The 26454-nt window shown below is 48.4% G+C and overlaps 3 protein-coding genes across 4 annotated transcripts in view; all 3 read left to right on the top strand.

Moving 5' to 3' along the window:
• The window catches only part of PCSK6 (proprotein convertase subtilisin/kexin type 6), a 34557-nt gene extending 24022 nt beyond the window's left edge, over positions 1-10535 (top strand). For both annotated transcript variants that reach the window (XM_088172666.1, XM_014874638.2), the window contains exons 12-21: positions 186-374; positions 604-740; positions 2592-2771; positions 3352-3454; positions 4027-4223; positions 4658-4745; positions 5855-5946; positions 7202-7331; positions 8334-8446; positions 8888-10535. In XM_088172666.1, the coding sequence (XP_088028792.1) occupies positions 186-374; positions 604-740; positions 2592-2771; positions 3352-3454; positions 4027-4223; positions 4658-4745; positions 5855-5946; positions 7202-7331; positions 8334-8446; positions 8888-8985 (1327 nt within the window). In that variant the 3' untranslated portion in view covers positions 8986-10535. The remainder of the gene's footprint in view (positions 1-185; positions 375-603; positions 741-2591; positions 2772-3351; positions 3455-4026; positions 4224-4657; positions 4746-5854; positions 5947-7201; positions 7332-8333; positions 8447-8887) is intronic.
• A 3165-nt stretch (positions 10536-13700) lies between these two features.
• SNRPA1 (small nuclear ribonucleoprotein polypeptide A') lies at positions 13701-19478 on the top strand. The gene is made up of 9 exons (XM_014874652.2): positions 13701-13909; positions 14611-14758; positions 15264-15342; positions 15697-15743; positions 16417-16519; positions 17037-17116; positions 18235-18310; positions 18669-18762; positions 19287-19478. Exons 1-9 carry the CDS (start codon positions 13828-13830, stop codon positions 19343-19345), a joined length of 768 nt encoding a protein of 255 aa, XP_014730138.1. The 5' UTR covers positions 13701-13827; the 3' UTR covers positions 19346-19478.
• A 273-nt stretch (positions 19479-19751) lies between these two features.
• Positions 19752-25521, top strand: SELENOS (selenoprotein S). The gene is made up of 6 exons (XM_014874651.2): positions 19752-19885; positions 20016-20150; positions 21625-21731; positions 22517-22606; positions 22696-22771; positions 24693-25521. Exons 1-6 carry the CDS (start codon positions 19804-19806, stop codon positions 24776-24778), a joined length of 576 nt encoding a protein of 191 aa, XP_014730137.2. The 5' UTR covers positions 19752-19803; the 3' UTR covers positions 24779-25521.
• The last annotated feature ends 933 nt before the right edge of the window (positions 25522-26454 follow it).

The raw sequence follows: 26454 nt of genomic DNA, 5'->3' as shown, positions 1-26454 counted from the left end.
ACTTGAAACTCATCTCGTTACCATCCAGCAATTCAGCAAATTCCCAGAGCTAGGACACTGGGAATTGCAGTGGCAGATAAGATAATTTTTGGTGTGAAGAAGCAGGAGACCAGGTTCAAACCTAACAGGGCGCCCATGCCTGGGAGCCAGGGGCACTCTGTCCCCATCCTGACTGTCCCTGGCAGGTACATCCGAGCCGACCACGTGCTGCGTGCCAGCACCCTGAGCAGCGCCTGTGCCGAGCAGCGGGAGCAGCACGTGCTGTACCTGGAGCACGTCGTGGTGCGGCTCAGCATCGCCCACCCGCGCCGGGGCGACCTCCAGATCAGCCTCATCTCTCCAGCAGGGACACGGTCACAGCTCCTCGCCAGGAGGTGAGAGCATGGCTGGGCTGGGCAGCATCATCCTTAAGGGGGTTGCTGTAAGTTTCCTCGGGTTTTTGGGGGAAGGTGGGAAGCATCCACAGGTTTCAGTTGCAGGAGGGCTTTGTGCAAGGGGGTGTGCGTGCAGGGATCCCTAAAATCCTCAATTACCTATTTACATTTTCTGATAAAATACAACATTCAAAGTTACATTTCTCGGTGCATGGCACTACCATTGCAGGGTGTTTGACCACTCCAATGAAGGCTTCAAGGGCTGGGAGTTCATGACTGTCCACTGCTGGGGGGAGCGGGCAGCAGGGGAGTGGACCCTGGAGATCCACGACACGCCGTCCCAAGTGCGCAACCCCGCCGTGCAAGGTAAGGATCCCCCAGTGCCCACCACTCACTCTCACTCCCAAAACCCTCTGTAGGCTTCGCTTGGCTGTAAATTTTGCTGTGAGTTTTATGGTCTCCGGCAAAACTCTATTGCCCAGATTTTCAAAAATGGGAATGAAGTGGCAGCTCTGAGTGCAGGAGTGCTGGTCTGGCTGAGCTGGAAGCTGGTTTTCTTGCAGCAGCAGTAAACTGGCTGCACCCGAGAGCCAGGTTTCCAAAATTAAACTGTAATGAGTCAAAACGAGGAAACCCAAGAGCTGTAATTGTTGTTTGTTTGTTTTGCTTCACTGCTGGGACATCTGGCATGTAGGCTTGGTTGTGCAAGGCACAAGGGGACGATGCCCCTCGGGCAGCAGACGGATGGACATCCTCCCTGGACTGCCACCATGCTGGTGGGGGGTGGCTGGGCTCAGCCTGGCCCCCTGCATGTCCCCAACCCTGCTGTGTCCCCACCTCCTCCCTGACCCCTTCCCAGCACAGGAGCCGTGGGCAGGATCCGGCCCCGCTGGGAAGCAGCAGCCGCCTGGCTGGCTGGGGGCATCCTGCCTGGGGCTGCCGTGTGTTGTGGGGGTGTTAAATCCACACAACCATTGATAGGAAGCCAGGAGTATATTAAAGATTTCTCCCACGCTACTTTCTGGCGGGAGCTGCGTTGCACAGAAGGTGTTTCTGTTTGCTGCCTTCACCCCAAATCTTTTGAACTCGGAGAGCAGCACCAAAGCACCCACAGAGCTGCTTTTGCCCCAGTATTTACAGTTTGTGGTGGGTGTTTCTGAGCCCCTCACGGGCATCAGGGCTTGGCAAAACAGAGTGAAAATGAGTGCATTAAGTCATCCCCTCAAAAAGTCTGCACTGGTTTTGAAGAAGAGAGGGGACAGCAAGAAGAAAAAGATGGAAGATGCTCCCAGCTCATAGCAGAAATGGGTATTAAATGTTAATTTACTATCAATTAAATACTATGGCTGTCATATCACTGGTACTGCTGCACCCCCACATCAGCCCCGTGTATCCTGGTCTTTCCTCACGCAGGGTATTTTAGATTTAAAGCAAATTCAATTCTTTTGGTGAAACTTCCCCAGCTGATGCTGCCAGAGCTTGACCCTTTGCAAGCTCCACACCAGCACTGCTCAGTGCAGCAGGTGTGTCCTCTCATGCCTTTGGGAGAGCCAAAGGATTTGAGTATTGCAAATTTTAAGCCCTTCTTGGAAACATAGGGATTAGGAGTTAAAGTCGAGCATGCTGTGGGCATGAAGTGACTCGCATTGATGGGGAATTGGAAGGAAAACAGCCTTGGAAAGAAGCAGCAGCAGCATTTTTGGACTCTTTCCCCAAAGCTGTGTGGCTCGTGGAGGGTCTTGGTGTAGGTGTAAGGCCTTGGGGGGGTCTCACCAGGTGCACTACAGTGTTTTGGAGGATGCCAAGCTCAGACTTCTGTTATGTCAGGCAATGAAATGGCTGGAGCAACAGCAGCAAGAAATAATCCAGTGTGTGCCAGGTGGCTTTTGTCAGACAGAAATAATCCTCTATTGTGGAGCTTTTAAAATTACTGGTTCTCTCCAGTGTTGGACTCAGAGACTGTGGTGATGCTGCAGTTCCTTAAATGAGTTATGGAATTAAAAATCCCTTGTAAGTGCCTTAAACAGCTGCATTTGTGTGGGCTGGAAGCTCAGGGGCTCATGAACATCTCTGGGTGTTCACTGTTTGCTTCTGCATTGCTGTGCCAGTAGTGACACCCTGATGGTCCAGCCCATCTTCCTGCTTCCCCCAAAAATGAGTCCCACAGAGATGGGTGATTCAGGGAGCGGGATGGGTGATGTTGTGTCTGCCCCACAGGGAAGCTGAAGGAGTGGAGCCTCATCTTCTACGGGACAGGAGAGCACCCCTACACTGCCCTGAGTGGGCCCCAGTCCCGGGGGAGGTCACTGGAGGTGCCAACCTCGGAGATGGAGCCATCAAGAGCTGCCCTCCTGCAGAGCCAGGTGGAGGTGGCAGAGGAGGAGGAGGAGTACGCAGGTAAGCGCTGCCTGAGCTGCCACGTTGTTCTCCCCAGAGTACCCAGGAAAATGAAAACCCTGATAAAAACTGGGGGAGCCACAAGGACTGATCCTGCCTGGGGCAGGCTGGGAGGAGCAATGCCTGTGGCCAGCATGGGGCAGCAGGATGGTGAAATTAGAAGGTAGGAAAATGCCCCGTCCCGGCCACAAATTGGTGGTGCAGATGTCTGAGGGGTAAAAAAAAACTCCTCTGTCTACCTTCCCTCCTCTAGCTTGGGCAGGGGCGGGTGTCTCTGCTGCTCCCTGAGGAGCAGGTCCCTCTTTAAAGCTGCTCCTGAACCAGTGTTCAGCCAGAGGATGGCTGGGTGGGATTTGTTCTGGCAAGGATGAGCTGCAGGAAAGACAAGCACCCAAAGCTGTGCAGCTCCATAGGATAAACAGGATAAAATTTAAAATATAATAGATGTAAGATATAGAATAAGATGGGGGAAGAGTCCAGGTGTCCACAGCTCCAGGGAAGGTGTGCTCAGGGCGTCCTGGCAGTGGTGCCTGGAGGGTGTTCAGCTTCTCTCACACCGAGCTGGTCTCTCCCTCCTCAGGTCCTTGCCACCCCGAGTGTGGTGACCAGGGCTGCGATGGCCCCAACGCCGACCAGTGCTTGAACTGCATCCACTACAGTCTGGGCAGTGTGAAAACTGGCAGGTGAGGGGTGATGGGGTGTCTCCATGGGGCCCCCAGGTGACAAGCAGCACCTTTCCTCAGGTCTTACAGCTTAGTGTGGGTGATAGATGTTTGCATAGAGAAATAAGTGTATGAGAAATTAAATGGGTGGAGGAGGAGGTATGAGGATCCCTGTCCTGAATTAGGGTACAGAGGGGTGGAGGACATGGAGCTGGAGAGTCCTGGAGATCCTGGCCACATAATCATGTTGGGGAAGAAGCTTTGGCTTCACTGACTGGGGTCACCCACACCCAAGGGACAGCCAGCTGAGCTGCCAAATCACTTCAGGAACTGGGGTTTCCACTCCTCAGTCTCTTGGGATGGCACAGGGAAACTTTACCTAAAGCTGGGACAAGAGAGTCCCTGTCTCTATATTAGAGCTGTGACTTTCAAGACACTGTAAACCACAAGAATAAGAAGTAAACGAGCTCAAATCCCTGCTAAGCCTGGGGGATGCCCCAAAGGCTGTGAATGAGGTGACAGTGGCGGGTTCCTGAGGCAGGAGGTGACCAGTGCTGGCACCAAAGCCTGAGCACTGCTGTTTCCCTCCCCAGGATGTGTGTGAGCTCGTGCCCCGCTGGGTTTTTTGGTGACAACGGCGCCCGGAGGTGCCGGCGGTGCCACAAGGGCTGCGAGCGCTGCGTCGGGAGGGGACCCAGCCAGTGCACAGCCTGCAAGAGGAACCTGTACCACCACCCTGAGATGGGCACCTGCGTGGTGCTGTGTCCCCCCGGGTTCTACGCCGAGGAACGTAAGGGTGTTTATCACTTGCAAGTTGCAGCATGAGGATGCGCAGGGGTTGCTTCTATTTTAAGTGCTATGGGTGGAGAACATACCTTGATTCTTGAGCGCTGGCTTTGAATTTCCCTCTTGACACACTTTGCTCGGTGAAGGGAGGAGGGAAACCTCTGGGTGTTCAGAGGGTTGTGAAAAGCAGAGGTGCTCAACTCAAAGCTCTTAATTAGAAGACTAATTAATGACCCTAGCTGCTTGCAAAGCATATTTCTTTTTAGCAAGCGGTGACAGATAAGGTCACCTGCAATAGCAGTGATCTGTTGGGGAGGGATGTGCCTTTCCACCCTGGGGAGCTGGTGCTAGGGTGCAGTGGGGCTTTGCAGCTCTGACTGCTGCTTGCAAATCACCATCCAAATTTTATTCTCCCTGCTTTGCTTTGTTTTTTGAAAGGTCAGAAACGCTGTCTGAAATGTCATCAAAGCTGTAAAAAATGTGTCGGTGAAGCAGACAAATGTACTGCATGCAAAGAGGGATTCAGGTAAAACACCAACACGGGAGAGTTTATACCTGCAGCACTCATTCATACCTGTGGTTTAAATTTGGGAAAACCGATGGGAAATTAGAGAGTGAATTAAGTCCAAGACCAGAGATCCTGCTTTCATGGTGCTGCAGCTGTGATGCAGCATGCTGGAGGTCTGGGAATGTAAAGGTGTTGATTAGCGTCCCTTTCTCAGCTGAAAACTGTGACTTAAATTTAATTTCATTTTCCTCAGCTCTTTCCAGGGTGGTGGGTAAATGCTGTGTAGAGCTGGTACCAGCCTGAGCTGCTCCAAGCAGGCTGAGAATCCCTGCTGCAAATGCAGAAACCCTTCCCTCAGATTCATCCATGCTGAAAATTTTATTTGATGTACCTGTTGAGTGGGGCTAGTTCAGGACAGTGATTTTCCAGCACTGTAAATGCAGGCAGGGCAGTCCTGACCCTGTGAGGACCACTGGGTGCTACTGCACCTACAGCATCTGTGGGACACACAGCCCAGTGTCAGCACTAGGGAGAAGCTGTTTTCCATCCCCAATTGCTCATGGAAGTGCAATCCCAGAGCAGTCTGCAGTGTTCAGGCACTGTAAGTGAGTCAGAGCCACGGTGTAGCAGCAGGGCTTGCTCAGACAAAGAAATTCCCGCTGCCAAAAGATTATCTACTCCCTCAGAAAAGCACAAGTGGAGGCACTTGTCAGACATAATCCACACAGCGCTTGTTTTTTATTGTCCAATATCCTTTAAAGCCGGGACTTCAAATCATCCCTGCCACGGCAAAGCAGCGCCGGCCCAGCCACGGCGCTGAACCAATTTCCTTTTATTCTGAGGAGCCTCAGCGGTGCAAAAGGTCTTCAGGAGAGCCTGGCTGGCTGCCCATGGGAAAAAAAATAATTTTATTTCCTCCTGGATACTTAATTAAGGAACCCACAGCTGTCCCTTTGGTCCAGCAGGATTTTAATTTCTCCTAAAACACTGGCTGGCTTTCCAACACCTCCTGCGCTGTGGGCTGAGGATGCTGTAGGATGCTGGGGGATGAGGAGATGGGAATGGGCTGTGTTGAGTCCCCCATATCCTGTAGCTTTGGGTGCAAATGTTCTCTGCTTTCCCTGCAGCCTGGCAGGGGAGAGCTGTGTGCCAGAGTGCCAGCCTGCCATGTACCTCAGCCGGGAGCCCCGGAGGTGTGAGACCTGCCCCACCAGCACAGGTACGTCCTTGGCCCCACAGCATCCTGTGCAAAACCCCAAAGCCCCCGTGCATCAGATGCCAGTCCCCAGTGTACCCACCCTGAGCCGAGGCAGAATGTGCTGGAGGGAGAGCAATCCCAAGTCTCCAGCATGTCCTGAGAGGTATATGTTCATGCTGGAAAGGTTTTTAGGGGAGTTTTTACATTTTTATTAGAGCCATTTTTTATTTCTCGATCTCCCTGAAGCCAGGTGCTTTAGTTTAATAAGGTTGCGGGGGAGGCTGTAAAACCCTCTCAGAGTGATGGAAGGTGGCTTTGCAGCAGATAAAAATGTCAGGCAGCTGAGGTGTGTTATCCTGTGTTATCCCATGTAATCCCAGCCACCCCACGGTGCTGGACTGGCCACTCCCAGCTTCCCCCAGCTGCCTCAAGTTGCTCAGCATTCCCTTTAAATCCTGCCTTTCTTGCTTCCTGCAAGTCCAAATATTTTCCATTGTTAATGTTTGTGTCTGCCCTCGAAATCATCATAGATCTGATGATAATATGATCTCTAGACAATCCATGTTCACTGGCATGAACCTCTTCTATCATACATGGGCAATTGCCTTAGTCTAAATCCAAAATATTTATTGATCTTGTTGGCAAGCCTGGAAGGGAATGGGCTCTTAATCCCTGAAGAAAATTATTTCCCTTCTAATTTTTATTCCAGTCAGTGTGAACGTACTCCACCACAATTATTTTTCCAGCCTTTTCTCGTCTCCTTTTGCTGCATAACCATTTCTCAAGCTTGGTGCATGGAAACCCTTTAATGATACCACCTCCATCACTGAGCTTTGCTGTCCAGCCACAACACAGAGGCATCAGAGTGGGGCCCTCTGCTTTCCCAGCTCCTCTCTGGAGCACTTTCCTCCTGCAGCTCCTCCTTGGCCCAGTCCAGCATCTTCTTTTCCACCCTGGAGAAATCCAAACCTTGGGAGTGGCAGCTGATGGCCCAGAGGGGATTTTGAAGTGCTGCTCCTCACTGAGCCCTGGTAGCCAGCTCTTGGCTCTGCAGAGGGATGGACACTGGGTCCTGGCTGGGTTTTTTGGGATGGAAGCTGAGGTTTTTGGGGTGGGAGCCAAGCACATGCACTGGACCCTGTGGCACAACAAGCATCTCGTTCATGAGTAAGACAAAGCCAAGCTGGTGTCCCCATCACATGTGAGGCTGTGGCCACACTTGCACTGTCTCCAAAACCACCCAGGTGCCATTTTACCCTTTTCCCTGTCCCCACAGGGCCAGGTGAGGAGGACTGCACCCCCTGCACCCCCGAGGGCCCTGCACTGCACTGGCGCTGTGTCCCTGCCTGCCGTGAGGGTTTCTACCCCGCCGACAGCCACGGGCTGCCCAACAAAGTCTGCAAGAGGTACAGAACCACCAGAGCAAAGCCAGGGCCGATGGGGAGCACTGCCAGCCATGGCAGGATAATGCTGGAAACAGCTCACAGCTTGATAGAAATTCAAATAGGGATGAGGGAGCCAGGGCAGCTGTGGGGCTGGACCCCACACGCCCCTGCCCTGTGGATTTCAGAGCAGTGGAGCTGCACACTCCCTCACCAGAGCCAGCCAAGGTGTCTTAGGGCTATGGTGGAAGGGGCTCAGCCTCAGCCCTGGGCTCTCTGGAGGAGGTGTGGGAGGAACAGCAATGTTTAGGTAAATACTCCAGCTTTCAATTAAACCTGCTGTTTGCCCCGTGGCCATGTTGGAGGAGTGTTCCCCACTCCTTGGCCCAGCATGGGGCTGTGTGCAGGAGCCAGGGAGATGCCAGGAGGCAACAATTTGCTCCCACTCTCTCCGGAGCTCTGTGCTTTAAGTGGGGAGTGGGAGTGGATTCAGCCTCATGAAAGCAAACACAAAAGGCAAGGATTAAAGTTGACTTGGGAACACACAATGCCACCTCTGCCTGCTGGGGTTTCACTCACCTGCACTGTTTCTTGGGCAGGGAGGAACCAGGGGCCAGTGTCCCTTCCCAGGGATTTTAGGCACAGGCTCCACAAGCCACTGTCCCCAGCCAGGAAGCACAGTGCTGGGCTCTTTACTCTGAGAAACTGGATGGGAGCAGCACAGGTTCACTTTGCAGCTCCTTTTCTAGCTGGGATGGCTGAGAGGTGAGGTGCATGTCCCACTGAATCTTCCCAGAAAGCAAGAGCTTTTGGGATGTCACTAGCTGTCACTGGGCATTGAGCTGGCCTCACCAAATCCCAGGGCTGTAATAACATTTCAAGCTTCAAATTTGCCATTTTCCACATCCTCTAGTTTGGTCTGGCTGCCACAGTGCCAGCAGATGTCTTTTGGCTGACAGCCCACTTAGGGTGGCCTGACAAAGGTGTTGATGCTGGCTTAGGCCACAGCAAAGTCTCTGTCCCCAGGTGTGATGACCACTGCTCAGCCTGCGAGGGCTCCAGTGGGAACTGCCTCAGGTGTAAGGAAGGTTACAGCCTCCTCGGTGGCTCCTGTGTGACAAATGAAACCTGTACTAATGGTAAGTGGCAGAACTGCTGGAAAAGATGTGCTCTCCTAGTAGCAAAAATCGAAGGTTTGGGGGATTCCCTTCACCATTTAAAGCTTAAAGTGCTGGAGCTCCTGGGCTTGCTGGGGCATGGCTGCAGTGGGCTGGGCTCAGGCTGTGGGGGGCAGGTGGCTCACCTGATATTGCTTCTGGATGTCTGCCTGTTGCTCAAACACATCCAAGCATTTGTATTTCATTATAGTTTAGTCTTGAGGCTAATTCTCCCACTCACTGCAAAGCTCCTTTATCCCCGCATTTAAACCATGTGAAAGATGCCTTTAAAAAGTGACTCCTTTTCAATTCTGTCTCCCTCAACACTGGCACAGTTGCTGCGCGCCTGTTACGTGCAATGTTTGTTTATTTAAAATGTTAATCTGCTCTCATTTTCTCTTGTTCCTCATCCCGGTCTCCCAGCTGACAAGACTTTCTGTGAGATGGTGAAATCAAACAAGCTCTGTGAAAAGAAGCTGTTTGTGCAGTTCTGCTGTCAGACGTGTCTTATGGCCGGGTAAAGTTCAGCGGCTGCATCCATCCAGGACTTCCACTGACTGCCAGCCCAGTTTTGCCAAATGTTTAGGACAAAAGTTTATTTTTTCAGCTTTGGGAGAGTTTACATGGTGCTGTCAAGCATTCGCTCGTAAGTTTGATAGCTTTAATATCACTGTCGGCGCGTTTCTATAGCAATATGTTAAGCAGAGATTGAAGCGTACCCTGAGTGATCAAGGCCTGGAAGCAGCAGACAAGTGGTGATATTAACACTCTCAAACACTCCTGGTGAGCAGGGACCAATGCATGATCCATGTACACACGCTTGGCTCTTCGCAGAAATCCTACTGATGAGGGAGCCCTCGCCACAAGGGAGGCAGGACTTCACACACCTGCGAGGAAAGAGCCGATTCTGGCTCGTTTTTGGTACCCTTTTGTGCCAGGTGCCAGCTGATCCAAACCGGCATTGCCAGCGCCGTGCTCTGTACATAAATAAAACGATGAACCAGGCGGCTCTGGAGCGGGCCCCTCAGCCCACTCCGGCACTCCTGTTCGGATTCGGTCGGTCACTGCTTCCCTCTGCCCGTGGCAATAACTGGAGGTTTGAGGACCAAAGCCAGAGCTGCCCCACGTAGCTCTGCAGGTGTGTCAGCCCAGCAGGGCATTGCCCTGCAGGTAACTGCAGCCAGGCAAAACCCGTGTGCCTGCAAGGAGTCGTAGGGTTTTGGGGGGGTTTGTCCACACGGACCAGCCTTACCATGAAATGTATATTTCCTTCCTGGAACTGCTTGTACATTGCTGATTAAGTCAGTTCTGGAAGAAGCTAAATCCTTCCTCTAAACGAGATGTTGTCCCAATTAATCTTTCTTGGCATTTTGCGTTACGATCCTCCCCCTGTTTCGCTGGGTACACACCTCTCTCTCTCACAAAATCCTCCTGTTCATGGCAGTGATTTTTCTTGGGCATCTATTTCCCAAATGAGACATTCCAGGGATCCAGCCAGGAAACTTAATTTTACAAAACCCTTCCCCGAAACAAACCTTTTCACGCTCTCTCTTAATAGTAAGTCATGTGGTGTTTATATAATTGTGTTTAAAATATCCTTGGCTATGTTGTTTTACAGATTTTTTAAAAATAACTTATACAATCCTTTTTTTTTTCTCTGTGGACTATTTTTTATATGGGAGTGGGGTATCTTTTTTTGTCTTGTTCCTTCTCCTTTTCTCCTCTCTGACCCTGCAAAGCCACTCTTTGCACCAGACGTATGTAAACACTTTCCTACACTGCATGTTCTGATTTTCATTGTTAATAGTTTTAATGAGTTGAACCTTTCTCCAGTGAAATTACCGCCAGTTTTGTCACCAGTTCCACATGGAACTGGGATAATCCCTGCTTGGTTTCGGCTGCAACGACACCTGCCCTGCCTGGGCTTGCCCACAAGAGCTCACCTCAGCCAGGTGAGGAGGGGAAAGCCACACTGTCTCCAGTCCTCACCTGCCTGGACCAAATCCAAGGAAAGATGGAGCTTTGGTGAAATGATCTTTAAGTTAATAAACTATTGATCTCCCCTGACAAATGAATCTGTGTTTTTTCCAAATTCATGCAGCCCTGACTGGAGGCACTGCACGTCCTTATTTTGCTGGACAAAGCAACTCTCCTGGCTGGAGCTCCTGCTCAGCTCAGAGCACCTGTGGGAGAAATGCTCAGGAACAGATAATCTGCATCTGCAAAAGCCTCACTGTTTTTGTCTTAAAGGTCTTTTCCCTCCAGAAGAAACTCAAATCCCAAATACCTGCCCTGTGCCAGGCTGGGCTGGTACACCAGGGCCATCTTACTGGGGTTTGGGGCTGTGCTGTGGCACAAGTGGGTGTGTTCTCCAGTGTGGGGGATCCTGGATGAGCTGGCAGAAGGGCTTGTTCCCCTTTCCCACCCATACAAGGAGCATCCTGAGCCTCCCAGTTCCCCACTGCAGTTCCCAGCAGCTGGAAACCACAGGGCCACTGTTCCCTGTTGGCTGTCTGGGAAGGAGAGGAGCCGCTGGTGTGGTTGGGGAATGGAGGGAGATGTGGAACCCTTTGTTTGTCGTGTTGGTTTTGCAACAACCATGGGCCAAGTGCCCAGGGTAATGTCTGGATATCTGGAACTGAGCTTTTTAAGTGGGGAAAAAAGAAAAGAATTGAGTCCTCCCACAAGGGAAGATGCTTTCTCAGAGGTGTGCAGCTGTGGGCTCTACATTTTGTTGGTCTTCACATTCATCAGATGATAAATGTGAATTAATCACATACAGTGATTCCTTCTCTTGCTGCAGGATTTCCCTTTCAGACTCAGGCCAAACCAGAGGTCAGAACTGGGGTGACACACTCCTGGCTTCTGCCCCTTTGGTTGGAAAATACCAAACTTCATTTTTCCTGCTGTGTTAGTGAAAAAACAGGAGCTGTGGATCAGGAGTACTGTGCCAGCCTTCCAGTTCCCTGGCTTACAGCAGCCTGCCTCTAAATGCTGCTCCCTGGTATATTTAGATGGACTGAAATGCTACAAAGAAAGGAAAATGCTTACTCTTACATCTTGACATAACTTAAAATATGCACTGGGGAAGGCAATGCAATTTAAGATGACCAGTCCCCAGCAGTCCCAGCTCTATCCTGCTTTCTGCTGCCTTCCAGCCTGCCAGGGAAAGAAAAACAAATTCTGCACATTGAATTCATGCAACAACATCAGCTTCCAGCGTTTCCCTCAGAAATCATTCTTGTAAAGTAATAAAATTCAGATTATTTCTCCAAGCTGTTGCAATACTTGCTTGGAGCTATTAAAGTCTGACTGGTATGCTCAGAGGATCAAAGCGGCTGTGTCTTCAAGATAAATGCATATTTAGGCAATTTATTAAAGCTCATTTCTCTGTTGTCTCTTGGCACCAAAGCCAAATCTATAATAGCTGTTTTCTGGAAAATCTTAGCGCAGCCTGACTCCTCGTTTGCAGTTTGGCCGTGGGGTTGCAGCCACAGCCATCTGCCATTGTGCAGTTGGCAGGTGGGGAACACAGTTCTTAAAAATCATTGCTTTGAGTTTCCATTGCAAAGAAAGGACTGTCGAGAGCTTGTGTGCAGCGTCTGAGACCCAGAATCCATCTGCTCGCAATTACAATTCTATTGTGGCTGTAGAGCTGAGGCAAACAGATGTATTGTGCTAAGGGAGACAGGTCCATGTTTTATTTGGCCTTGTCAGAGACAGGACCTGCTTTCCAGGAGGCTGGAAAGAGTCTCCTTATAAGAACTGCCTGAAATGACTAAAGTCTCTGTTGTCTTGAACGCTGCATGATGCCTGAGTCACGTACAAAAGTGCTGCTAATTCTTGGCTTTTTTCTTGTGACAGCTCCCTCTTGTTCTTGCTCCCTCCTATGTTATAAAACAAATGCAGCTGTTATAAAAACCTGACTCTGTGCTTTCCCATACAGCTTTGGTGGGGGAGTTTTCACAGCAGGGAGCACAGGAGCTGCCTGAGCCCAGCTGGTCCCTGGCAGGGCCAGCTCTGACGCTGAGATCCTGGGGACTGAGCCAAGCATCATGCCCAGGGTGATGCCCTGAGAAGCTCCCAAAAGAGAAGCATGAGCCATCCTTGTGCAGTGCCAAGTGTGGCTGCAATGTTTAGCCTGTTATCACATCTTCTTGGTTCACAGAAATGTCATGGCTCACAAAAAATATCCTTCCCTCTCTGGCAGTGGAGACAGAAACCACCCTTCCTCATTCTGCTCTGCAGGCCTTGAAGGATAGGGAAAGGTTTCCCCAGAAGTAGTGGCTTGGTGACATTCAGCAGGTTTTGGGGGTCTGGGGATGTCCCTTTACATGTCACTTTCAATCCAGTCACCTGCATTGTGGTTCAGCCATCAGCTGAGCCCTTCCCAGTGGTGCCAGGAAGCATCCCAGCCTCAGACCCAGGGACCTGGGAAGGAATTCCTGGCCAGACACAGCAGCCAGATCCACCTCAGCTCTCACAGCACTACTCCCAGCTCTTCCTTGCTGTTCCCCAAATTCCCAAAGCTGGTTAGGGGGATGTAGTGACATTTGCAAGGATGTTTTGTCTCACAGATAAAGGGTGTGTGTTGTGCTGCAGCTTGTGGGGTTCCCAGCCCATCACAGCACGTCTGAGACCAGGAATGCACATGGAAGTGACAGAGAAACTGTCCCAAATGCTGCAGGGGGATGGTGCCTGTGGACAGCACAATGTCCAGGAGTAAAGGCTGAGCTGCTGCTGGGATGGACAGAAAGCACCGAGAGCTGTGGTTGCTGTGGAAGGTCCTGGCTCTGCAGCAGGAGGGGAGCAGCAAGTGCTGGAACACGGCTCTGTCCGAAAGGAAGCACTAGCCATGGCATGAAATGTGTTCCTGCTCTGCCCGGGTTTCTACAGATAAATCTGTGCCTGCAAACACCAGAAAGTGGGAGGGAACCGCTGGTGGCACCCGTGCAGCTTTAGGGCACTGCTGACGGCAAAGCCAAGACCCTTCGGAGCTTGTCACCCATGGCTCAGGTGTGGGGCTGGGAGCTGGCCCGGGGAGGAGGCGAATGCAGGGATGGGGTGCTGGGGGCTGGATCAGCCCTGAGGAGGAGGGGAATGCAGGGATGGGGCGCTGGGGGCTGGATCAGCCCTGAGGAGGAGGGGAATGCAGGGATGGGGCGCTGGGGGCTGGATCAGCCCTGAGGAGGGGCGGTCCGTGCCGCTCGCTGTCTCGGCGCTCGGCTGCGCGGCCTGGGCGCGCTCGGCGCTCGGCGCGGTGCCCTGCGGCGGCGCGGCGCGGCCTGGCGGGGCCTGGCGTGCGGTGTCTGCGCTTGTGGCCGTGTGTCTCCGTGTGTCTCCGTTTGTCGCCGCGTGTCGCGATGGTGAAGCTCACGGCGGAGCTGATCGAGCAGGCGGCACAGTACACCAACGCCGTCCGCGACCGGGAGCTCGATCTGCGCGGTGCGCGGGCCCCGCGGGGCGAGAGGGGCTGTGCTGGGAACGGGGAGGGGAGGGCGGCGGGCTGAGGGCTGAGGCCCGGGGGTGTGTGTGTGTGGTGGGGCCTGGGGGTGGTCAGTGATGGATCCCGGAGGAGAGGCTGTGATAGGGCTTGAAGGGTCCGTGCTGGATCTTGCAATGGGCCCTGGCGCCTTCCGTGGCCGGAGGTGCCGAAGCAGGACGGGGAAGCCGCGGGGAGGTTGTTGGAGGGGCTGCAGAGGCTCCAGGGGCTTCGGAACCTGCGGGGGATGTGAGGGGGTGAATTACAGAGTGGTAGAATGGTTTAGGTTGGAAGGGAGCCTAATGATCATCTCGTCTCAACTACCAAGAAGTGGAAATTGGGGGAAATGTGGGAGGAATGTGTTGTGATGGTGGGGGTGGGATGTGCTCCCAGTAGGAGGGATGTGCCAGAAAGGTAAGTTTGAGTCGAAGGACACGTACAGGCTGAGGGGGAGGAAGGAGGATTGAAAAAGCCGTGAGGGCTGCTGGGTTTGAGGGGGAGAGTTTGGTCTGGGAGTGCTGTGGAGGAGAGGTGATCCCGAGGTGTTTTGTCTTGGACTTAGCAGCGTCATCAGTCCATCCAGATTGGCTCCTCACACTCTGTTTTGCTTTGGTCTGCTCTGCTGTGGGCACCATCTAATCCCTGCCTTGCACTCTCTCTGCAGGCTATAAAATCCCTGTTATTGAGAACTTGGGTGCCACTCTAGACCAGTTTGATGCCATCGATTTCTCTGACAATGAGATCCGCAAACTGGACGGATTCCCCTTGCTGCGGAGGCTTAAAACGCTCCTGATGAATAACAACAGGATTTGGTAAGGGGCTGTGTTTTGGCTTGATGACACCCTGGAGTGGAGGAAGATGCTCTTGGGAGAGAGGTGTGTTTGTGTTTCCGTGCTGAGTGGGTGCAGGACGGTTTGTTTCAGGCAATAAAATCAGCACTGAGCACTGTGTGGGCCCTCTTTCAGTTTCCTTCCTCATTCAGTGCAAAAGTCAGTGTTTGTTTCTCAGCCAGGACAAAGAGATGCAGAGTTTGGGATCTGGCCAGATTTTGGATTTCAATAACCAGCTCCATAAGGACAAAAAAAAAGGGATACCTGCAAGGGAAGGGATTTAAATCTCATATTGCATCTAATATTCTTGCAGTGATTGATTGCCAGCTTTATTAGAAAAGTGTTTTGGATGCTCACCCAAACTTCTGCCAGTGTCAGATTGGGTTGTTCACAGGGACATTCTCTGTGTTATTGTGTTTCTTTGTGTATTTCCACCACTGCTAATTCCTGCCCTAAATTAAATTAATTGTTTTTTGTTGTTCTTCAGTCGGATTGGTGAGAACCTGGAACAGGCTCTGCCCAGCCTCACAGAGCTCATTCTTACCAACAACAACATTGCTGAACTGGTAAGCTGTGATGCAGGATAAAGCTAAACAAGCTTAAAATTTGTGGTTTTCGTCTCTCTAATTAACCATTTTCCTGAGAGTAGTGCCATATCCTTTTGGTAATAGTTGGTTCTTTCTCTTTAGAGTAATATCTTACAGTTTTGGCAGTAGTTAATGGTGTACATGCTTTAATGAACATGATTTGCATCATGCAGTGGAACTGCAGTCACAAAGCTTAGTGGTTTTCCTATTAAAATAATTGCAGTAATTTAATTAATTTCTAACATAGCTATGACTTCAGGAACTTTGTTTTCAAATATTTGAATTTTTTTGCTAGAGGGGCTTAAAATTTCTTGCTGTGCTCCCTTTACCCAGGGTGAACTGGATCCGTTATCAACTATTAAATCATTGACTTACCTGAGGTATGTAACCCCAAAAAGAAAAGCTGCTCTTCCTCCAGTGTTTGAACTCTGCTGCTGGCCTGTTCCTTTGCTTTTTATGATCTGTCATAGATCATAAAATTTGTGTCTAAAAACTGAATTGATAAAAAGGTTTTCCTCTACTCTTCATAAACATCTGGTAATTAATGTCTGAGGTTTTATATCACTGACAGACTGTTGGGATAATGAGATGTAACATCTTTGTAAACTAATGCACAAGTGCTGAAGTGAACTTAATCTTTAAAAACCTAAAACCAAAAGGTTTAATCTCTTGATTAAAAACATAAGTTTAAAATAAATGTAAAAAAGGACTTTTCAATAATATTACATTTGAAGGAAACTCAGTTTGTCCCGTGATTTTTCAGTTCATCCGTGTCCAGATAGGAAGAGTGATGTTTCAGTTATTTTTTGAGGGAGTATTCTGGTTATTTTGAGGTTGTTCTTTATGTCGTCCTGCAGTTAAATCTACTGAATTGCTGAAGAGCAAATTTTTACTGTAGTTTCCATAATATCAAAGAACTGTCACTAGGCTTATTTCATAGTTACAGGAGGAAGTACATGAATGCATTTCAAGTATATGAATATATTTCAATACAAATGTATTTTTAAATATTTTGTATTAAGAGCCTCTTTATAACCTTTATTTACTTCACAGCGTTCTAAGGAATCCTGTAACAAATAAGAAACATTACAGATTATATTTAATTCATAAAGTTCCCCAGGTCAGAGTGCTGGATTTTCAAAAAGTGAAGCTCAAAGTAAGTCTGCTTGCTTTTGATTTAGGGTTGGGGTTTTTTTTACATTCGTGAAAATTCACCACTAACAGTGATCTTACTGCCATAGTTGTAAATTTCATTGAAACTCTCTAAGTGGCTCTACAACGCACTCATTGTTTATTTTGTGGTTTCATTCTGTTAAGGATATAATCTGTGTAATTATGTTTAATTAAGTTTTAGTGCCTTTGTTTATTGTTACTCTTTTCTGTCCCTCTGGTGTTGGTAGGAGACAGTTCTGGAGAAAGAAATGAGCAAACACCACAGCCCTCAGCTCTGGGTGGGGGATGAGTGTGGCAAAGAGCTTTTAATTTTAAGAGCACAAGGCTGATATATCTTTGAGTGTTTGGGCAATGTTTATCTGCTTGTTCTTACATCTGGTCTCCATGTACCAATTTCACTGATGAGGATGAGCCAAAGTGTCTTTCTTGGCCAAGACAGAAGCTTTGCAAACTGTGATGTTCTCAAATTAACTCTGTGTGTGTGTGTGGTATCGCTGTAGGAGCGACAGGAGGCAGAGAAAATGTTCAAGGGCAAACGGGGTGCACAGCTTGCAAAGGATATTGCCAGGAGAGCAAAAACGTAAGATAAAACAAACAAATTTACACTGGCATCCTCCTTCAGAAACACCACTTTCTTTTGTGTGCAGTATCAGGCAGAAAACTGGAATATCAGCTGCTGGCAGGATGCCTCAAAAGCTTTGGGAGCCAGAAGTGCCTTGTCCAAGCACCCCAAGTTTTGGATGGTGGTGAATACATCTCAGAAATATTTCTGAAAGTGATAACTTAGTCAAGGTGGATTCACTGAAGTCAACAAGCAGGAAACCTTAATTTTATTTTTGTTATTTAACTGCAGAGAGGTGGCCATTTTTTAATTTGTGTTTGATGGAGTTTTTCTCCTAGATGATTGGTAAATTAATTCTTTTGTTTTGCCAGAGAATAAACTGCAAAGTCTGCTGCAGTTAGGAGACAAAATACAAATTAAAATATTTAATTAAGCTATCACAGTATATATTTATTTAGTTTAATTGTTAAGTGGTACATCATATGTTTTGATTAGCCTATTTGGTAATAAGAATTCAGATCATGTGTGGCAACAGCATTTCCAAATTAATGATTAAATAGAAAAATGTCTTGAACTTATTTAACATTTAAAGTTATAATAGATGGATTTGAGCTTGACTTTGTGAGTGGGAAGGGATTCAGGTCTGTGACAGTTTTAGAATAAGCAGGTGATTTTCCTTAAAGCAGCAGCAGCAGATAACCTTTATCTTTTGACTATTAAGATTAATTCCACTTTAGTGTAGGCTTTACTTTAGGCTGTTGTAATATCACATTTGACACATGGGAACAGAAAACCCATTTTCAGTTATTCTTTATTTATCCACCCTGCTTTTGTAATGGAACAGACCAGCTGAGTGTTCAACAACATCCAAATTGAAGAGCTTTTGTCAACTGCCTGGTTAATAAAGTTAAGTTCTGCCTCTGAGCAGATTAAAAGGTGGGAGGGAGTGGGACAGTGAGGACAAGTTGCTGGTGTTTCTGAAGGAGGCCATACTTCACTGTATCAGTTTGTTAACAAAGATAAGATACTACACTTGATGGAATGAAATGCTTTCAAACCTAGTTTGGAAGCATTTCAAGTTAAGAGAAGCAGCTACTCTTCAAAAAGTGTAACAGCTCTTTTTTTTCCTTTTGAAGCTTCAATCCAGGGGCTGGTCTGCCAACGGACAAAAAGAAAACAGGGCCCTCCCCAGGGGACGTGGAGGCAATTAAGGTAAATATATCAGGAGAAAAGCTGTCATGGATCCAACGTGAACAAATATTTCCTTTGTGCTGTTCAGACAAATAGATCAGCGTGTCCTGACTGTGGTTTAGGTTCTTTTTCTGTAAGTTTTCTTCTGACCTATCTGTATTTTGAAAACTTAAATGAAATGTTAGCCTGAGATTAGAGTTCTTCCAAGGGAGGGGGGAGGTAATGATTTGTCATTTGTAGAATTTTCCTAGAATTGGAATTTAGTAGAACTTTTGTAGGTGTTCACTATCACTTAACTGGTAGAAATCTGGGTTTTGTGTTAATTCTGAGCAGACTGACACGGGGTGTGTGAGGATTCACTGAGTTCTGTGTTTCTCAGACTGCCATAGCAAACGCCTCGACCTTGGCTGAGGTGGAGCGGCTGAAGGGATTGCTGCAGGCGGGACAGATCCCCGGCAGGGAGCGGAAATCAGGTCACTCTCTACTCCTGCTACTCTTCTTTAAACACAGTCCACCTCTCTTCCTTGCTCCTGATGCTTCCTGTGATCTCTCTAGGGAGCTGGGTAGAAAAAGTGTGAGTTTGTCATCTGTGGAGCACATGCCTGGCTCTGTGTGATCTGCCTGGCCTGGAGTGCAGCTCTGGGCTGTCACCTGCACTCCCTGCACAGCGAGGTGCCAAACAGGTGCTTTGCTGCACTGGATGACTCCAAAATTCATCCCAGTTATTTAACGAAATTAGATTAATTACATTAATTAATGGACCTGTGCTGAGTGTCAGTGCCTGGGGTGTGGGTGCAGCAGTGAATGTGGGAGCTCTGCAGAGATGGGTCTCAGCTGCAGGCTGGCCATAGCACCGGTTTTCTCTACATTGGGCCTACCTGGATTTTCCTTTCTGCAGAGTTTTAAAATGTTCCCATTATTACTCCTCTGCAGAGGGGTGGGGAAAGAACAGCCACGTCTGCAGCAGCTGCCCTAAAACTCTGACGTGTCGTTTCAGGCCCATCGGAGGACGGCGAAGAAGAAATGGAAGAGGACACAGTGCCAAACGGATCGTAGCCCGGGCTGTGCCGCGCTCCGGTCCTCCCCGAGAGCCCTTTCCTGTCCCAGGCCGTGCCGGTGTCCCCGGCGGGGCCCCATCGCCCCCGTCCTCGAGCATTTCGTTGTTCAATAAACGAACGGTCCCTTTTTCCCCGCTGGTGCCGCGTCCGCTTCTCGGCCGGGGGCGGGACGGGAGGGGCTTCTGCGCACCCTGATTGGCTGCCTTGCGCCTGCCCCCTTCTCTCATTGGCCGGTGCAGCCACACGTTGCCGCGGGCACTCTGCCAGCGGACGCGCGGCGCTTCCGGGCGGCGGCAGATGGGGCGGTGATTGGCGGAGCGGGGCGGGCCCGGACGTGAGGCTGTAGCGGACGGGGCGGTGATTGGCGGAGCGGGGCGGGCCCGGACGTGAGGCTGTAGCGGACGGGGCGGTGATTGGTGTAGCGGGGCGGGCCCGGACGTGAGGCGGCAGCGGGCGATGGAGCTCGGAGGCGCTGGGCCCGCGGCGGGGCCCGGGCCGGCGCTGGGCCGGGGCGGCCTGGAGGCCCTGCAGCACACGGGTGAGGGGCCGGGGGCCGGGCTGAGGGCGGGGGGCGGCGGGGCCGAGGCGCGGAGCCGGGGCCGCTCGCCCCCTCGGGTGGGCCCCTTGCCGTGCGGCCCGCGCTCACCCCCGGCCTGTCCCCGTCGCAGTGGGCTCGGTGCTGGCCAGCTATGGCTGGTACATGCTGCTGGCCGTCGTCGCCGTGTATCTCCTGGTGCAGAAGGTGTCCCGCAGCCTGGCGGCGCGGCCGAGCGGCCGGCGCGGAGCGGCTGAGGCGGCGGAGGGTGAGTACAGAGCGCGCTGCGGCCTCTCCGGAGCCGGGGTTTGTGCCCCTCGGGTCCTGCGGGGCCCCGCCGGCCTGGCCGGAGGGCTGAGAGCCGCTGGGACCCGCGCGGGGGTGTGGAGGTGGTGACAGCCCAGGAGAGATCCGGGTGTGAGGGGTTTGCACGGAGACTGATAATCGGGATAAGCGTTCAGCCCACAGGTCCTCAGCCTGGAGAGATCACCGGGAAAGGATGGGCCAGGGGAGGTGTTTTTAAAAGGTTCTGGTGGAAAAGCTGTGTCCCAAAGTTTTATATTCGGGAACGAAAGAGCGGGACATCACAGGACAAGGGATATCTGCTGTTCGGTGGTGCAGGAGCTGAGGGGATGGAGGATAAAAGCACCTGTGGTCAATCCCCAAAGCAAACAAAACCAAAACGCCCAAATCTAAATCCTGGGGAAAATACTTCTGCAAATATCCACTTTTTATTAATATTCATCGTCCCCTTCCAGTTACTCTTTCCCAGTTCCTGCTCTGGCAGGACTGTGTATATTTGGGGTGTAACGCTCTGTTATCTTTGGGAGTGTAAATCTCACACAGCCACGATTCTGCTGAAAAGCACAGGTTGTGCTCCTGGATCTGCCAATCCATGAGTGCTTGGCACTGATCCTTGGGCACATTGGCATGACAGGATGTGGGGCCCCAGTAAAATCTGATTTGTGTGCCCTTATCCTTCTGCTATTCTTTTATGATGATAATTAAATGGTGATTTAATTGCCTGAACTGCCTGTAAAATGAAATTACTGAAAGTACTGACATTTCTTTTTCATATTCATCACTGGATCGTAGCAAAAAAAGACAAACAAATATGGAGATGCTTCAGCTGCTGGAAGAAAACAGAGCAACATTTGCCCTTTTTTTGGGGTGTAATTTTCCTTTTATGACCTTCAAAGGCCACTCATGAAGAGCAGTGGTGACTCAGTGTGGATTTTCTGAGACCTCCAGGTGTCTCTTGAGATGCGTGTCATGTTTGTAAAGTGATTTCTCTGCTGATGGAGGGTGTTAAATCCGCTGCTGCACTGACACCAGCAGGACCCATTGCCAGAAGGAGTAGGAGTGAATGTGGGCTGGTTGCCTCATCCCTCTGGGTAAAAGAAGTTTTCTGAGTAAAAATGGTCCCTGCGAAGCCTGGGTGATATTTCTGAATTTAAAAAAATCCTTCAGAAACAGAAGGAAGTGTCCTTAAAGTGTGAGGTTTAAATTTTATGGTTAGGTACACTTATGTTCTTATTAAAATCCTGTTAAAGTAATTGCTTTAAAACAGTAAAACATGATGAAGTTTAATTTGGCATATAAATAAAAGATTAGCTGGAAACTGAACTTGAGCTGTGATTTTCTGCAGGGAGGGATGTGAGCCTTTCATTATTACAATTCTTTGAGGAGACCATCTAGAATTTACTTTGAGTAGCTTTGCAAACTCTTTCCTGATTTCCTAGAGCCTGATGTGGTGGTAAGAAGGCAGGAAGCTTTGGCAGCAGCTCGCCTCAGGATGCAAGAGGAATTGAATGCACAAGCAGAAAGATACAAAGAAAAGCAAAGACAGGTAACCAGAGAGCATTTCTTCTTTTAACTCATAAATTTGTCAAGCACTTTGCTGCTGTAAAAGAGAGCATAAATTGTAGTTGTGTGCCAGGTGTTCATTTTTTCACAGGTAAATCTGTACCTGCAGGAGCTTAGCTGTGTGTGCAGTGAATGGTTGGAGGGGTTTTGCTGGCATTTAAATTAACTGTACAGTGGCACATGTGTGTTTTCAGCTCTTAATGGCAAATATAGATGTTAGAAATGTAGCTTAGCTTTGCTGCAATTTAAGAGTCTGAATTACAGCTTGAGATCATGAGGAATAGCAAATAGCTGAGTGGGGCAGTGCAGAAAATGGGTGTGATCAGCATAGCAATAACACTGATCACCATCCCACCTCGTCTGCTTTTGCAGTCAGACACTCAGATCTCAGTTTATAGCTGATGTTTCAAGTAATATTGGCAGTTAAAAACAAAGGAAAAGTCCTTCTGTAGAACCCCACGCTGTGCATTATTCTTTACTTAGTACTTTTTATAAACTCAGGGTTTAAACTTGCCACTTGGTTCTGTTTTACTTTCAAAATCTTTTAAAGCATCAAGGGGCCAAAGGAAGCTGCAGACTCAGTCAGTACAATCCTGAGGAGGGGAAGAGATGTGGGTGTATGAAAAGAATAAATTCTTCCATAATCTCAGAGATACTGCATTAGATATATACAGTTTGATGTATATAGTCGTAGCTGTTTCTGGGGATTCTGTTAGCTCTGAAATCTTAGTTTTAAGGCTAAGCCTTTATCCTGGATTTGTTCTGTAGCTGGAGGAGGAGAGGCGAAGGCAGAAGATCGCCATGTGGGAGAGTATGCAAGAAGGAAAAAGCTACAAAGGAAACCTGAAACTGAATCAGGTAACAACCATCTTAATCAGTCACAGTTGTGTTCGTGTGATTAAGGGAGCTGAAATTCACATTGAGTAATTGTTTGCTTTTTTGAACAGCAAGAAGTAGAATCTGGTGCCTCCGCCTCAGCAGTCCCAAAATCTAAACCAAACAAAAAGCCTTTGAGAGGAGGTGGTGAGTATGGAATTCTTCAGACACTCTGAGCTTGGAGCAGGTCATTTATCCAGCTGTTTCTGTAGCCTCTGTACATACTTTTGTCTTTTTCAAGGAGGAAACAAAATGTTCCTTTCAAAGGAGCTCTTTATCTGTGATCAGATGGTCTCCTCTGCCCTTTGTGTAAAAGGAAGTTTTGGGAGGGCTTTTCCCTGGAAAAAGCATGTGTCAGGTGTTTTATAAATAGGCTTTGGTATAATTTACCGAGATTTTTGTCAGTCAGAATTACAGATTGTTACAGTATTTCTGGGATCTCTCCCCCATTCTATATAATTTTATTTCAATAAAATAATTTAGTATCTAGTCTGTCTTTAAAGCACCTGTAATATTGACTCAATGCAGGAAGAGGATATTTTACTTTGTATTATGTAGATTCAGAAGATGAAATAAATTAGTATGTAAAATGTCACCTTATTTTTTATATACCACAGTGCTGACCTATTGAACATATAAATCCTGGAGATGTATAAACTCTTACAAGCACCAGAAGGTCTCACTGTTAAACACAGTTAAACACTGTTAAACCTGCTGGAATCATCTTGATGGATTAAGTGCTTTGTGGCCTCACATTGCCCATGTCAGGCTCGCTGGCCATGCAGGCAGTCTGCTTCCTCTCCTCTCAGCCCAGCAGCCCTTGCCATACCTGCAGGTGCTAATTTGGGTATATTTTAATGACAATTTTCTGAAAAGGAGGCCCTCTTGGGGTGCAGTGCTGAGTGACTTGATTAAATGTATGAAACCTGTAGATTCTTGATTAAACATACTAAACCTCAGTAATGGTGCAGTGCTGGGATTTCTCCTTTTCAGCATTTTTCCTGACATTTGAAGGAATCAGTGATTGATTGATCTTAGGTTGTTTCATATGAGGGTGTGAGTCTGATGCTGTCAGGTATCTTTGATAGCTCTGTCATGAGATATTTCCCTCCCTGGGGGATGAGAAATGCAGGGGTCAGCTGTGCTGAGAACCAGGCTCAGGGCAGCTGGGATTGGGCACCCTTCCAGCTGCTACCTGTCCTAGTTTTATCCTCAGCAAAGTCTTTGCTTAAGTAACCAATTACAGAATTAGAGGTCTCAGATCTTCCCCTGAGCTAGATCAGCATGAAGTGAAAGAACCATCTGTGCTGCTCAGCTGCTCAATTAAGCTATAAAGCAAAACTTGGCTGGTACGAGAAAAACAAATTTCAAAGATAGAGGTGATGCTGGGAGTTTCAGTTGAGCAGGTTGCTTTGAAACCCCCCTGGTTAGCAGTGCTGCTGGGATTTGGGTTCTTAGGTTTGTGCAGAACAAATTGAAGATGTTTGCCAAGTTGTAACTTTCTGAATGTGTTCTCCTGACATGAAGTTTCCCATGGTTACAACATTAGGATGTTCAACTAAAGTGTATTTGCCTGACTGCCTATGCTTGCCTTTTCAGATGCTTTAAAAAAATACTTTGCAGTATTAATGAGTGGATTTACCTTTTGACCTTCAGAGTATTCCTTGCGGGACTGGAATAAAGGATTATTTTAAGTCCCTGACTGTTGGGGCTCTTGGAGAACAGATACACTCTGCAGAGTTCACTGTAAGAGCTGCTCTTGCTGCTCTGTTTATCCTGCAGAGCAGCACTGCAACTTTAGCGCAGGCTCAGAAAAAATAAATGGTAATCAATTTCATTTAATCTAAATTGATCAAATAAAAACACAAGTGTTTTGCAATGGCTTTTAAAGGAAAAAACCCTCTCAAGTCTGGATGTTCTCTGCGCCTTCACTTTCCCTAAAATGCTGCGTGTGTAAAATATGAGCAAGGTGTAAATCTTATGAGATCTATTTTTGGTGTTCCTTCTGTGTTGGTGAAGGGCTGTGGAGGGTGAATATTAATGGAATGATTTCTGCTCTGTGTTCTAGGCTATAACCCCCTGTCTGGAGAAGGAGGAGGGACGTGCTCCTGGAGACCCGGCCGGCGGGGCCCCTCAGCAGGTGGATGAGGCTAATGTCCCTAGTGTCCCCTGGCACTAGCAGCCTTGATCTTACCCCCTGTCTAACTGCCTACAGCCAGCCTGTCACAGGGACTCCTTTGGGGCTGGTTTAGTGCACTTGTTAACTTAAAACAGTTTTTTGTTTGTTTGATTTGCACCGTTTCCAAATTGTAATGCATTGGCTGATCTTACACCAGAAAAATATCTGATCCTCTTCGAGAGGGCAAAGAGAGAAGCAATTTCAGTATTACCAGTTAATTTTCACTCTTCTGTAGAGAGGGAACATAGTCTCCAGGCAAGGTGGATCACTTGGGATTGTGAGGTCTGGGCTCTCTGACAAATTTAGTTACCTATGCTCACTTAACCTCTTTAAGATGAGGATATTTACCGTCTTCAGACATGTTACCAGATTTACCTTCCAGCTAAACACAGTTATTTAGAGAGTAAGGATATTATCATTGGCAGACACCTTGAATTTAGGCAGAGGGACTTTCAGAAAAAGCACAGGTGATCTGACAAATGCCACGGATTTGCACTGAAGGCCAGTTACTGCAGAAGAGTCTCTGTGACAAGCCAGCTTGAATGATGTTTTCCTTATAAATGGTGAACAAACCAGTGAGGATTACTGATGCTAGACAGCAGACAGGGGGGTTCTTGCTATTCCTTTTTTTTTTCTTTTTTTTTTTTCTTTTTTTATTTCAACTGCTTTGTAAAAACAAGACACTATTAATATTAAATATAATTGCAAACATCATAAATCTAGTGTTTACAATCTCGTGGTTTTCTACAGCATCTTTTTTAGAAGGCATTTGTTCTAGTGCAATAAATGTATGTATAAAGCAAGGTGGGAGATGAAGTGACCCTGCTGCAGCTTGTGCAGCACCAAAGCTGAGGGTGGTGTGTGCTGAGGAGGGCTCTGGCAAGTGAGGGGTGCAAGGAGTGTGTGGTGTTCCTCCTTCTGGTGTGTGTCCAGCACTGAGGACAGAAAACAATTGGTCATCATAACCAAACTTTCCAAGCATCCCTAACCCTTGATTTTTTCTCTAAAGTGCAACAGACAAATAAAATCCAGGTTTTCTTTGGAAAGGAGTGAAATCATTCCTGTTGGCATGGAACAAGTGTCCCTGTGTCCAGTTGCTGTTCCTGAGCTGATCTGTGGGCATTGGGGTAAGGAGCAGTGGCTCCTTAGAGCTTAGGGTGCTTGAGCACTTGTTTGTGAATATTTACTCTTGGAATACTTGTGCTTATCAATAGATACGAGTGTCAACTTTGAATACACTTGTTTTTATGCATGTTGGTATTTCTCTTCATTAGAAATCCAACAGGAGTGTGTTACTAGAGAGTTAAGTTGGTAATGAAATTAAAAGGCTAAGAACCTTTTGTTGTAGACACAACAAAGTGTTTTGTCAAGTGTGTGTGGAAGGTGAAGTGAGGCTGTTGATGGAAATTCATTCAGAGGCCAGTGTATGTAACTTCAGGTTTTAGTCCTCAATAAGGCAAAAAGAAATAGAGGTGGGGAAGGATATTTTCAACATCTGAAGAGTCTTCCTCAGGAAAGAGGACTAAGTTGTAATGCCTTAGGGAACATCTCCCTCATGTTGGGGAAACAGGCAACAGACTGAGGTATTGTCTTCAGAAAAACAAACGGGGGAGATTGTTGTCTTAAAGAAGCAGAAATCCTTGTGTTGATA

Source organism: Sturnus vulgaris, chromosome 13 (genome assembly GCF_052056855.1).
Source record: "Sturnus vulgaris isolate bStuVul1 chromosome 13, bStuVul1.hap1, whole genome shotgun sequence".
NCBI lineage: Eukaryota > Metazoa > Chordata > Aves > Passeriformes > Sturnidae > Sturnus > Sturnus vulgaris.
Note: the sequence above shows the minus strand (reverse complement) of the source record. Positions and strands in the feature narration are given on the sequence as shown.